This window comes from Schistocerca americana, chromosome X (genome assembly GCF_021461395.2).
Source record: "Schistocerca americana isolate TAMUIC-IGC-003095 chromosome X, iqSchAmer2.1, whole genome shotgun sequence".
Classification (NCBI taxonomy): Eukaryota; Metazoa; Arthropoda; class Insecta; order Orthoptera; family Acrididae; genus Schistocerca; species Schistocerca americana.
Window position 1 is genome coordinate 707,490,550 of NC_060130.1, and position 14,400 is coordinate 707,504,949.

At 40.8% G+C, this 14,400-nt stretch overlaps 1 protein-coding gene across 1 annotated transcript in view; it reads left to right on the plus strand.

The window, feature by feature from the left end:
- LOC124556265 (latent-transforming growth factor beta-binding protein 4-like) overlaps window positions 1-14,400 on the plus strand; it is a 505,946-nt gene that overhangs the window by 370,040 nt on the left and 121,506 nt on the right. The window contains exon 6 of the mRNA XM_047130251.1: window positions 12,510-12,571. Coding sequence (XP_046986207.1) covers window positions 12,510-12,571 — 62 coding nt within the window. The remainder of the gene's footprint in view (window positions 1-12,509; window positions 12,572-14,400) is intronic.

The window sequence follows — 14,400 nt, forward strand, 5'->3', positions numbered from 1 at the left end:
AAAACGTCGTAATTTTACAGTTACATAGTGTTCTAAGTTTCTGCATAAAAACAAACTTGGATTACGATCATAAAAGGTTCTGTCATCGCACAGTTTGATAGGAAATCATGCGTAATGTATCATTTCGCCAAATATCGGCAGGGATAGCTGATGATGTACAATGGAATACGTTTTCATGCAGTCTTTGCAGGATGTGATATTTTTTTCTCTCTCTATGAAATAAGGTCCGTTTTGAATCTTTTTGATCCATTTCTTTACCTGGCGAGAAATGCAGACATCCCTCGGTTGCACCAGCGGAGCGCATTTGGAGAGTGTCACTTAAATATTGCACGATGGCAGCACTTCTTGGTTAAAAATCTCGTTAATTGTGGATTGGTTTGTGCTTCCTACGAGTTAATTAACAGAAGAAATTTGTTCTTTTGCACGTAGAGCAGCATGACATTAGTGATAAAATTTTTGTATAAGGCTGTTGTGTAAGTTTCCATATTTTGATGAAGTAATGACGATATTCCTTTCCCTTACCGTTTCATGCCTTTTTGTGAAAATAATAATATACACAATATATTGAGCTTTATTTCACTTTGTTTGCAGTGTAAGTAACGTAAAAGTTGAGAATAAAAAAGTTTACGCATCCCATGAACCTCGGATTACCGTTGCGTACTCTTTCAACTACAACAACCGCTGCTTGGAAACCAGCTAAACATAAATGGCTCGTTCTTCGGCGACTCGTGCCAAAAATGTATTTTTCCATTAAGGCTTCGCCATCTGGAACTTCTGCCACTTTCATTTCTAGCCGAGCAGGTATCATAAATATGGACGAAATCGGTGGTGACGAGTATGCACGATGCCCTTGTAAGATTAAATTAATTTTTAATAGATTCATTCTACAGTACAAGATTTATGTTATTCATCTCTCGTAATTGTTAATAATTCTCTGTCATTTAACTATGTTTTTACTAGGTCGCTTTCTTGTCTGTCTGTCTGTTCGGTTCAAAGTTTGCAACTGATTTTAAACTTCTCGGTGAGCTAGAGTCTTGAAATTTTATACATAGTGCAGAAACGGTCTACAATGCTACATTAACTCTCCATCTTGTGTGGTGTGTGACAAAGCGTGCTTTGTTTACTACTGGTGATTACCATTTTTCCTGTCCCAGTCGCAAATAGTTCGCGGAAAGCACAATTGCTGGTAAACCTTTGTGCGAGCGCGTACTCTCTAATTTTTAACTTCACTTTCTTCGTGAGATATACATAGGACGAAACAATATATGTGTGCAGTCAGGTAAAAATAAACTGAAATAAACCTAAATTTACCCTGTGTCTCTGTTGTAAACTCATTAAATTTTGGAACTAGGTTGAAACATTTCACACACACATGGCTAAAACGTAGAAAAAAATAATTTGAATAAAAGTAAATGTTTAATATACCGCATTTTCCTGAAAATGTATGATTATGAATTTTTAATAGCTATGTAAACACTTGTAACATTTAAAACTAAAAACGTGGGGCGTATGCAATACGTAATTTATGCATTAACAGTTTAACTCATTACTCTTACACTACTTACTAACTGATGCATGAATAGTCCAACTCCTTCCTGTTATCTATTTTTCATGCATCCTGCGATTTTCATTTTAAATCTGACAAGATTCTCTTAGCTACTAAAAATTCACAGGATTATGATTCTGTATGTTCCTAGTAAAAATATTGTACTGCTTTTAGTCTAATTTAAGAACAAGTTTTATTAAAATCCATCAGTATTTAAATAATTATTACTTTCATAATATTACCCTTCTTTTGGTGTTCTTATTTTATTGGACCTGTTTTTTCTTTTTTCCTTTTAATTCTTCTGCAACGATTTGTTATACTGTTGGGCTGCTGAGGTTCTGTATTGGGCTGTGCCTATATGGGCTGCTACATATATGCACTACTATTGTGAAAGGTTTTGTAACTATAACTTACATGTAAACAAAAAAATTGAAACGAATCATTTACGAAACGTTCTTCGAACATATCCTCCCAAAGTTGCATTACGAAGCACCGCTGACATTTCGTCTCCATAGGATTACCGAAAACCTAAACTGGAACCATCAAATTAAAAATTTGGTGGGAAGGCGATTATAGACTGCGTTTTATCGGCATGATACTTAGAGGATCCAACAAATTTACAGAAGACACTGCAAGAATGATGGTTGTCTGTCCTCTTCTGAAGTGTTGCTGCATGGTATGGGATCATTACAAGGAAGAAATGACGGAGGACATCGAAAAAGTTCAAAGAAATACCGCTGGTTTTGTATTATCGCGAAATAGTGGAGAGAGTGTTGTGGATGCGGTACGGGAGTTGGATTGGCAATCGTTAAAAGCAAAGGCGTTTTTCGTTGCTGCGAAATCTTTTTGCGAAATTTTCGTCACAAGTTTTCTTTCCAGAAATCGAAAATGTTTTTTGACTCCCACCTACATAGTGGGGAATGATCATCGAACTAAAATAAGAGAAGTCAGATTTTTCACAGAAAGACTGGAACGTTCGTACTTCCAAGGACTGCCGGCACGGAAACTCAGCATGTTCTGTCAGAGGGTTAGCTGCCCGCTGTAATAAAAAAAACTGAGTAAATATATCAACGACGAACTGAAACGGGTGTCAAGCGACGTCCGCCCCGAGCAGATGCAACGAACGAAAACGAAAAAAAAATGCCGGCACGGTAGCTCAGCGTGTTCGGTCAGAGGACTGCGTGCTCTCTGTAATAAAAAAAACTGAGTCAAAAGAATCAACGATCAACTTTAACGGATGTCTTGTGACGTCCGCCCAGACAAACGCAACGAACAATATCGAACAAAATGATTTTTTAAAAAAAGTACTATTCGAACGTGGAATATTTCAAGAAATAGTCTGAAAGTAGTTCGATGAACCCACTGCCAAACAGTTAAATGGGAACTGCGGAATAGTCATGTACATGTAGTTTCAGCCTCCTGTTCTGTTCAGGTCTAATTGACTCAGAAGCAACATTCATTTACAATTGCATTTATTATAAAATGAGATAAGTTTGTGAAGTCACTGATTTTGTTTGTAATTGCAAGAGCTGTTTGAGATCCAGAAATGTTTCTTATTGCTCATAATAATTTTGCCAAAACTAGTAGTTCTGACATATGCAAAGTTCAAGTCAGTATGGCCCAAATAGCAATCCGTTTACTTTATCGTCTGACATTAATATTAATACACCTGCTAAAGTGCAGAAAATACTCTTTATTACACAATAATGATGGATACACAATTATTACCTGACAGTTCAAAAAATCAGTCTGCCCCATGCTCTCTTAAAATTGTAGATGCACACTAAGAGAAGAATCCAAATAGTCTGTGGTCATGCAAGTCCATCAGCAACTGTGTATTCACACTCCACAGAGTTTTCCAAGTGAGATACAGTAAGCTTCCTTGTCACGTGCACGAAACGTAAGTGGGTAGATACTAAAGCACAGAGTGAGGTAGCTGATTTTATTCCCTTCATTACCTCAGAGACAAGGTCCATGTGACTGCTCGTGGTTGCCTCTTACCGGATACAGGTGAAGTAATTGGGAACATAAATCGCAGAAGATTGACCTCACTGTCTGAGCACACAGATATGGCTGTATCCATTCTGTGTGTAACTACCATGTTACACTTATGTGCTGCCAAGTATTTAATTTCATACATCAAAGCCGGCTGCGGTAGCCGAGTGGTTCGAATCCTGTCACGCGCATGGATTTATGTGGTGTCGTTAGGTTGAAATACTTCTAAGTTCTAGGGGACTGATGACCTCAGATGTTAAGTCCCATAGTGCTTAGAGCCATTTGTACCATACATAAAAAGCAAATACTGTAAGCAGCTGAATTGTTTTACATGTTCACACTCATGGAGTTCCGAAGACAAAGAACTTTGTGGATCATTTTACTGGTTTAATGTTGGAACTTAGATCCCGAATACTCTCCATGACAAACAAATCACTAACTGAGATTAAGATAAAAGCTATTGCAATGTATGAGTTATGGTTATGAAAGACAGGATTTGGTCATTGCCACAGCCCACAGTCTGTCAGCAGCAAAAAAAAAAAAAAAAAAAAAAAAAAAAACTCTCTCAAGAAATAACACTACACAATGGTATTTACGACCTCTTCTGCAACATACCCGTCTTACTGCTGTCAACGTAAACAAGGAAAAAGTATGCAGCCATCAGAATAACTAACAAGCATAGCGCCTTTAAAGAATCGTTTATACAACAACTGAAAATGAAATTATTGACATGGCAAACATTAATGGCGAGCGAGTTTGCAGCCAACAACGGATAAATATCGACAATGGTCAAAAAAGAGAAAAATGTTCGAATGTGTGTAAAATCTTATGGGACTTAACTGCTAAGGTCATCAGTCCCTCAGCTTACACACTACTTAACCTAAATTATCCTAAGGACAAACACTCACAACCATGCCCGAGGGAGGACTCGAACCTCCGCCGAGGCCAGCCGCACAGTCCATGACTGCGGCGCCCTAGACCGCTCGGCTAATCCCGCGCGGCGACAATGGTCCGTTTTCAACATATCTCCGATTGTTGTTTCCCGTCGATGTATATCGATCATATGACGACCCTTCAGAATATTTTGGGATAAGGAAATGGGTACCGGAATATACTTCGATGGACAGAAAAAAAAAAAAGATTCAAATGGCTCTGAGCACTATGGGACTTAACATCTGAGGCTAACTAACCTAAGGACATCACACACATCCATGCCCGAGGCAGGATTCGAACCTGCGACCGTAGCGGTCGCACGGTTCCAGACTGTAGCGCCTTCGATGGACAGTCTTGTTAGAGACATTTACTAAAATATCACAAGTTGGGGGATTGAATAAGAAATAAATTAGAGAACAACTGTGACGTGCGCTATCTTATCAAAAATATTCCGAAACTAATATGTAATGTAGATTTGACCACTGTCTGTCATAAAAGGCAGATCCGCCAGTGCAAAAGAAGGCGAGGAGTACTGTGTAATCCGAAGAGAAGCTGCAACAGCAAAATGGGTCTATCTGGAAACCTCTGTGACTTGGAACGTGGAAAAGTCATTGGATGTCACCTGAGTAAAAAATCCATTAGGGATATTTTAACCCTTATAAAGCTGTTCAAGTCGATTATTGGTGATGTAATTGTGGAAGGGAAAAGCGAAGGAATAACAGCGAATAAACCAAGACCAGACAGACCTCATGCACTGGCGGAAAGGACGTCGAGCAGCGCGGAGTGTGGTTGTATAAAATCGTATGAAATTAGCGGAAGAAATCACTCGTGAGTTTAAAAGTGTTACAAGCAGTCTTACTAGCACAATGAATGAGCGCAGAGTTTAAAAAAGTGGGGTACAATGGTCGAGCTACTCGACATATGCCACGCATTCGTGTAGTTAATGCTAAGCGACCGTTGTGGCCGAGCGGTTCTAGGCACTTCAGTCCGGAATCGCGCTGCTGCTACGGTCGCAGGTTCTAATCCTGCCTCGGGCATGGATGCGTGTGATGTCCTTAGGTTAATTAGGTTTAAGTACACTACTGGCCATTAAAATTGCTACATCAAGAAGAAATGCAGATGATAAACGGACATTCATGGGACAGATATATTATACAAAAACTGACATGACATTACATTTTCACGCAATTTGGGTGCTTAGATCCTGAGAAATCAGTACCCACAACAACCACCTCTGGCCGTAATAACGGCCTTGATACGCGTGGGCATTGAGTCAAACAGAGGTTAGATGGCGTGTACATGTACAGCTGCCCATGCAGCTTCAACACGATACCACAGTTCATCCAGAGTAGTGACTGGCGTATTGTGACGAGCCAGTTGCTCGGACACCATTGACCAGACGTTTTCAATTGGTGAGAGATCTGGGGAATGTGCTGGCCAGGGCAGCAGTCGAACATTTTCTGTATCCAGAAAGGCCCGTACAGGACCTGCAACATGCGGTCGTGCATTATTCTGCTGAAATGTAGGGTTCGCAGGGATCGAATGAAGCCGGCCGAAGTGGCCGTGCGGTTAAAGGCGCTGCAGTCTGGAACCACAAGACCGCTACGGTCGCAGGTTCGAATCCTGCCTCGGGCATGGATGTTTGTGAGGTCCTTAGGTTAGATAGGTTTAACTAGTTCTAAGTTCTAGGGGACTAATGACCTCAGAAGTTGAGTCCCATAGTGCTCAGAGCCATTTGAACCATTTTTGATCGAATGAATGGTGGAGCCACGGGTCGTAACACATCTGAAATGTAACGTCCACTGTTGAAAGAGCCGTCAATTCGAACAAGAGGTGACCGAAACGTGTAACCAATGGCACCCCATATCATCATGCCGGGTGATCCGCCAGTATGGCGATGACGAATACACGCTTTCAATGTGCGTTCACCGCGATGTCACCAAACACGGATGCGACCATCATGATGCTGTAAACAGAACCTGGATTCGTCCGAAAAAATGACGTTTTGCCATTCGTGCACCCAGGTTCGTCGTTGAGTACACCATCGCAGGCGCTCCTGTCTGTGATGCTGCGTCAAGGGTAACCGCAGCCGTGGTCTCCGAGCTGAAAGTCTATGCTGCTGCAAACGTCGTCGAACTGTTCGTGCAGATGGTTGTTGTCTTGCAAACGTCTCCATGTGTTGACTCAGGGGTCGAGACGTGGCTGTACGATCCGTTACGGCCATGCGGATAAGATGCCTGTCATCTCGACTACTAGTGATACGAGGTCGTTGGGATCCAGCACGGCGTTTCGTATTACCCTCCTGGACCCAGCGATTCCATATTCTGCTAACACTCATTGGAGATCGACCAACGCGAGCAGTAATGTCGCGATACGGTAAACCGCAATCGCGATAGGCTACAATCCGACCTTTATCAAAGTCGGAAACGTGATGGTACCCATTTCTCCTCCTTACACGAGGCAACACAACAACGTTTCAGCAGGCAACCACGGTCAACTGCTGTTTGTGTATGAGAAATCGGTTGGAAACTTTCCTCATGTCAGCAGGTTGTAGGTGTCGCCACCGGCGCCAGCCTTGTGTGAACGCTCTGAAAAGTTAATCATTTGCATATCACAGCATCTTCTTCGTGTCGGTTAAATTTCGTATCTGTAGCACGTCATCGTCGTGGTGTAGCAATTTTAATGGCCAGTAGTGTAGTTCTAAGCCTAGCGGACTGATGACCTCAGATGTGAAGTCTCATAGTGCTTAGAGCCATTTGAACCATTTTGCTAAGCGACGCTTGATATCGTGTAAAGAGCGACGGCACTGGACAGTGGATGACTGGAAAATAGTGATTCGCATTGATTAATCACGCTTTACCTTGAGGCAATCCGATGAAAGCGCTTGGGTTTGGCGAATGTCTGGAGAACTTTACCTGCTTTCATGTGAAGTGTCAAGAGTGAAGCACACATCAGGTGTTGTTACGGTATGGAGGTTGTTACCGTGGTTAGGGTGGGATCCCATTGTTTTACTTAGAAGAATTCTAAATGCGTAAGAATATTACCGTATTACGAACAGTGTACAACAGAAGAACTGTTCACAGACGATGATCGTAGCAGTATGACTGTGAACCCCGCCATAAAACAGCATCTGTGGCACAGTGGTTTCTGGAAATTAATGTTCCCGAAGCGAAGTGGTCTGACTCAGTTACTGTGAATGAGGCATCCACAGCGGGTCAGGCACCATCGCCGTCATCCAGATGGTGCAAACTCTCATGATGGCCCGTAATTAACAGACTGAAATCGATCAGAAATGAACATCGACTGTGATCAAGACGGATTTTAAATAACATACCCTTCAGACTGAGCGTAGGTGAGTTGATGTTAGTCAAGAATGCTACTAGAAGCTGGATGTTTCTCAGCGATATTACAGAAAGACGAGGCAGGAATGTAGCCACTGTACATGATCGCTGGCAGCAGCGGTCACGAAAACTTACGGTCACAAGAACACAGGGCTCCAGACGGCCACGTGACATTACCGAGAAGCACGACCATCGTGATCGGTGTGAGGCTCTGGCGAATCGTACTGCATCTCCAATGGCAAACTGAGCAGCAGTTGACACCATAGTGACACAACGAACTGGTACAAGTCTATTACTTCTAGGAGAGCTCCGAGCCAGATGCCCTGTAGCGTGCATTCCACTGATCACAAACCACCACCATTTGCGACCTCATGGTGTCAAGAGAGGGTTCATTGGAGAGCAAGATGGAGGTCTGTTATGCTTTTTGATGAAAGCTGGTTCTACCTCGGTGCCAGTGATGGTCGTGTGTTGGTTAGGAGAAGGCCAGTTGAGGGCCTGCGACCAACCTGTCGACCGGCTAGACACAATGGACCTACACCTGGAGTTATGGTCTGTGGTGCAATTTCGTATGACAGCAGGAACACCCTCGTGGTTATCCCACGCAACCTGACTGTAAAATTGTACTTCAGTCTGATGATTTACCTGTTGTCTTCCATTCATGAACAACATTCTGGGGGGTGTCTAACAGCAGGATAACGCTCTCCCACTTACTGCTGTCGACACCCAACTTGCTGTGCAGATTGTCGACATGTTGTGTTGGCCTGCTCGATCAACAGAGCTGTCTCCAGCCGAGCTCATATGAAACACCGTCGGACAACTCCTGCATCATCCACAACCAGCATAAATAGTCCCTGTATTGAACGACGAAGTGCAGCAGGCATTGAAATACATTATAGAAGATGACATCAGGCACGTGTAAAACATGATGCATGCACGTTTGCATGCTTGCATTCAAAATTCTGGCCTTTACAATGGTTATTAATGTACAAGAATTATAGATCTTCAATTTCTTTTCTAATGCTTACATTATCCTATGATCTTCCAATGTTAATCACTCAAATATGTTACCGAGACAAATGTATCTCCGAAATTTCATTGCTCTATATTAGTTATTTTTAGTTGTTGAGATATTTTATTCCGTCAGTACACATAGCGACTCAGTCTAATCCATGTATCCATTTCGTCAGGTCCCAAACAGTGCCTCCGGGAAACACTATTGGATGCCTGATGAGCAGCCGGATTACTGTTGTTTTGGAATCCATCTGTCTCCTGAGTATTCCGATCTTAGGAACGATATATTGTTTGTATTCTGGTTCCTGTCTCCGTAGGCGACCGGTTTCAAGTTGCCTAACTGCAGCCTCGGTGGTGATGTTTAGTAGTACCCGGCGTTTCCACCCCACAATGTCATGTCGAAACCACAGTCAAGACTAGATTCGCAGATAGCGTCGTCACTGAAGTACAACACTTAAAATTAAAAGTACATTTACTACTGACACCAATGTACAGGCAGAACAGAACTGAACTGAACTGAACTGAACTGATCTGATCTGATCTCCTGGACGAAGTGCAACTATTTATGAAAACATCAGATATTCAGGACTACTAATATTTGCACAAACGATGAATATTGCAGAATATGCAAGCATTACAACATACCACGTTTCTAGAACAATGATGAATACTAAATAACAAACAACCATGATGTGCAGGCTTAAACGGGCGACAAGAAGCTCGAGAGGAAGCAGCGTTAACCACTACGAGACACTGCATGTGTAACAGCTCTTGCAATAGTACATCAAGTACGGTCTTTCTACAACTCAGCGATTCACTAAGTTTATCGCGAATAACCACAAAACCTCTCTGGGAGTTCACAACAAAAGGAAAAATTGTAAAACTGGTGAGGTGTAAATTCTGCACATCACACAATGGCAATAAGACAAACTTGTATTGAAACTCTAAGAGAGATAGTGGCAAAGCCCACGTCACCTGCTTGTGTCCAAACTTCACGCAAAGAATAGCAATATTGTGTTGCAAATTTGTATACACAGTTAGTCTATAATATAATATATTATAATGACATCAGATTTGAACAGCATATTATTGACACAGGGGGAAACGTCATGGAACAAACAGAAAAACGGCTGTGGTTTGAGTTGATCATTACAGCATCAGCACTGTTCGATGTGCATGACTGCGTAAGTTCGGCAGTCAACAGTTGTGGCACTGGTAGTAAAGTGAGCCCATCTACCAAAGCAAGTTCTTATATCAGATGGGATAAATCAGTCTTCAATTGTCCTGGGGCAAGAACCCGCGTAAAAAGCAAAAGACCTCGGTTTTAAATTTTCCTGGTGCCTAAACCCGCATAAAAAGCAAAATGACATCGGTTTCATCGATTTCTAATTGTCATGAGACTAGCGCAAGACATGTTCAACATATTGCCCACCATACTCTGTCACAGCTTGAAATTGAGAAACAGTGTGTTCCACAACAGATCGGAGTGTCTTGGAAGTCACATTCAGATTGCTTTCTGCAGTGCTTTCTTTCAATTCAGCTATGTTCGTGATGGGAGCACTGAACGTAACATCTTTCAGATAATCGCATAGCCAGAAGTCACAAGGATTAAAATCACGTGTAGAGAAACGACGGTTGATATTTCCATCATTTCCGAAATGCCTCTCAGCAGCCGCTTCACTGTTTGCGCAAATTGCGGAGGAACTCCATTTTGCATAAGATGATCCTACCCATACATCCAGGCTGTTGAAGGGTTGGAATGACATTAGCGCACAGAAGACTCTCATAGCATTTATCAGGAACGGTACAGATAACAGGACTCGTAGGATTCATCTCCTCGAAAGAATACGGCACTGCGATAAACGACGCCACAATCCGCACCAGGCAGATATCTTTGCAGAATGAAATAGAACCGATTGATGTGCGTGCAGATTTTTCCGTTGCTCATATTCCGCAATTCTGCATATTGACTTGTCCTTGGAGATGGGAATGGGCTTCGTCTGTTCACAGAATGTTCCATGGCCATTCATTGTTAGCTTGAATGCAAGCAAGAAATTCGAGAGCGAACGTTTATCTTGCTTTTAGGTCAACAGGGAGCAGCTGTTGAACATGTGTGATTTTGTATGTATAGTAATGCAGATTGTTCCGTAAAATTTTGTGCACCGTGCTCGCAGGCATGTTCAACGTTCGGGAAATTCCCCGTGCACTGCACGTTTGCACGTCACCTCGAATTTTATAATCATTTTTACCAGCCCCTTATCAGACATAGGACCAGTGCCTTTTTTCATACCTTTGAGTGTCCGGAACTTCTGCAGAGCATGTAGCGCATAGTCACCATTCTTGTAAAAGAGCTTTACAAGTAGCGCACGACTCTTTGCGGAGACAATCACGTTGGGCGTCTCGGACGCAAACTACGGAACAGCCGTGTGCCACGCGTCTATTGGTGGGCATATCCTGACGCTTACAGGTGCATCTATTCGCCAAATTTTAGTTACATTTTTTGTTCTATGACGTTCTTCCCTCTATCAAGAATATTCAGTTCAAATTTTACGTCATTCTGAGCTATGATTCGCTTTCTACAGCGTTTTAAGACTGGAAGTTTAGCTATGGACACCCTGTATAATTGTCTTGAGCACTTTGTTATTTTACAATACAATCGCCTTACTTATGTATAACAATGCTACTTTAGTGTTTATTATTATTAATATTATTATTATAAAAAAACTTGTATGCATTTGCACACAGAGATTACTAATTCTTGTGATTTGTTCAATAACTGAACTTCTAAGATATATCATCTGTATTTTTTTTTTCATTCCAGTTATCTTCGAAGCGTTATAGGTAGTCATGTAGACTTAGCATAGCGATAACGACAGATACTAGAATATAATCTTGGCAAGCATCAGTTGGTTTGGCTGATGAGTTGCGCTGTTAGTTAAAATCTAGATCCACAATAAAATACAGGCCAAATGTCAGGGTCAAGTAGGGACCAAGGATTCCTTATATTAAAACACTCAGCAAAATGACTCTGACCACCATCTGAAAGATTGCTGTAGAGTTAGCTCTTTTTCTGTCGAATGAGGAGGTAACTCATCTTTACAGCTTGAAACGTATTTCCTATAACAGATACTCGAAATAATAAACAACAGGTAAAAACTTCGATAGATTCCTTTCTGACACTTTTTATAAGTCAAGGGACGATGCATATATATATGCTTTTAGAGCTGTTCATATTTTGTGTATACATCATACTTTTTCGATAGTTTGTCACACTTTTCCATAGTTTCAGTAAACCAGTTACCTACAATATTTAAATTGTTCATCGCAGAAGCTACTTTATATTAAAGAAACAATAATATGACGAATAATCAGCTGATCTCTCCTAATCGACAAGATACTAGAACTGTTCCCTTGACAAAATCAGCATCGCACTTAGTTTGCTTTCGTGACAGCTGTTCATAAGCGTCAAAACTTTGTGACTGCATCGCGTTTTGTACGCGTAAAGTGAGCCTCATAAAACAAGACTCACTCAGATGAATAATTTGCACGTGAAACGTTCGAAATCAAAGTGTAAGTCAAATAAACAAATGTGTATATTCTACAACTCTTCATTATAGATACTTGTCCACACAAGAACATAATGATCATCTTACCTGAAAATATTTCCGTCTTTCATTTTTCAGATGGAAAAGTATCTCCGAAACATCAACATCTCTTATCTGGAAGATCTGCAGGTGAACATAACGTAAGTAACCAGCATATAGATTTACAACTAGAAAATAAATACGTGCAAATTCATTCAACTTTTCCAATAAGGACTTTAAAAATATTGACGATCAACCATTAACAGAACATATTGTTGAAAATCAGAAATCGAGAAATAGTATCAAGTTCAGAATTAAAAATTATGGTGGCAAATAATATTTTCCTTCTTTGGTAATACTAGGTACACCATGATAAAAGAACCTTAAGTTTTAGTGCAACTTTGTACCTGAAGCATATCTTTGGAAAGCATATAAAAGCACCACTCCCGCATTAATAAAGATATATTATTCTCAGCATTATGGTATAAAATATATCTGCACTTGAAATGGATAGTTAAAATTACGGACTACCCTTTGTATGATACTTCTCATTCATGATTATAAAAAGCTGCCAAGTAGTTCATATTGCTGTTGAATGAAATAATATTGGATATTTCCATCCCACCTCACAAAAAACATTAATCGACAGTTAGCCCTGGATGATAACATCTAAAACTGAACCGTTTAATGTCGAGGGACGCTAACACTTGTGTCTTAGAGTGACTGAAGCAATGAACTACACTACTCGTGAATAACCCTTATCGGTGTAAGATACATGCTGTTGGATTACCAGTACTGCAGAAATTATCAGCAAAGACTTGAAAGCGCTGTATCTGCGAAGTTTCTGCAACTAATTTCAGAATATGGCTATCATTTAACGTTTTCTTGACAGCCTGCTCGTTAGAGACGGAGTAGTAACCATGTCAGAGAAAGGTGAGTGAAGGGATCGGCTACTAGCATTAATTGATGTAAGGTAACCGCGGAAAATCCAAATCACAGTGTACGAAGAAGGAAAAAAGATTAGCCAAGGATGAAGACGGAAGTACTCGTACTTTGTGCCCTCGTATTAAGCGATTTAGGAATCAAAATGTCTGAATGCTCTTTTGGCTCTCCCTCTTCCACAACGCGACTGCAGTGTCGTAGTACATTGTGACACAAGGTTCGTTCGTGCCATTGACATTGAAATTTACGGAATTTACTACATTTTGCGCTGAACCAATTGTAAACTTGTAACGTCCACGTTGGCAACTTAAGTTATTTTTGTACTCTGTATGCAACATGCAAATAACCTTATCTAATGTAGCAAAGGTAGTATCGTTAGAAGTTTCTTCAGAATTTATCTAACTGTAAGCAGATATCACTAAGCTGGAAAAAATTAAAACAAGTTCGATGTTCAGAAAAATTGCCTTCACCGCTTGCATTGATCTTTAACTAATTTTTTAATTATTTATATCACCATTATTTGTCTGTACAAGTTATTTCCTTCCTTAAATGTTAGCGATTAAACAATTTTTTTGAAATTAATGTCGCATATCTTCTTAGTCGCACATAAATCAAACTACTTCACCAGTTAAGAACACCGTAGACGTAACTCTATCATCCCCAACGTTAGTTTTTTGTTGTTTTACCCATTTTATTTACTAGTGTTTTTGTACTTAATTCGACTGTATTCATGATGCCATTAAATATTTCAGAGATTCGGACGTGGTTTCCTAGTTCTAGATGAATTTTAAATTGTTCAAATGGTTCAAATGGCTCTGAGCACTATGGGACTCAACTTCTGAGGTCATCAGTCCCCTAGAACTTAGAACTACTTAAACCTAACTAACCTAAGGACATCACACACAGCCATGCCCGAGGCAGGATTCGAACCTGCGATCGTAGCGGTCGCGTGGTTCCAGACTGTAGCGCCTAGAACCGCTCGGCCACCCGGCCGGCTTTAAATTGTTCATCATTGGCTTATTACTTCTTTGTAAGTAGCAACTAAATT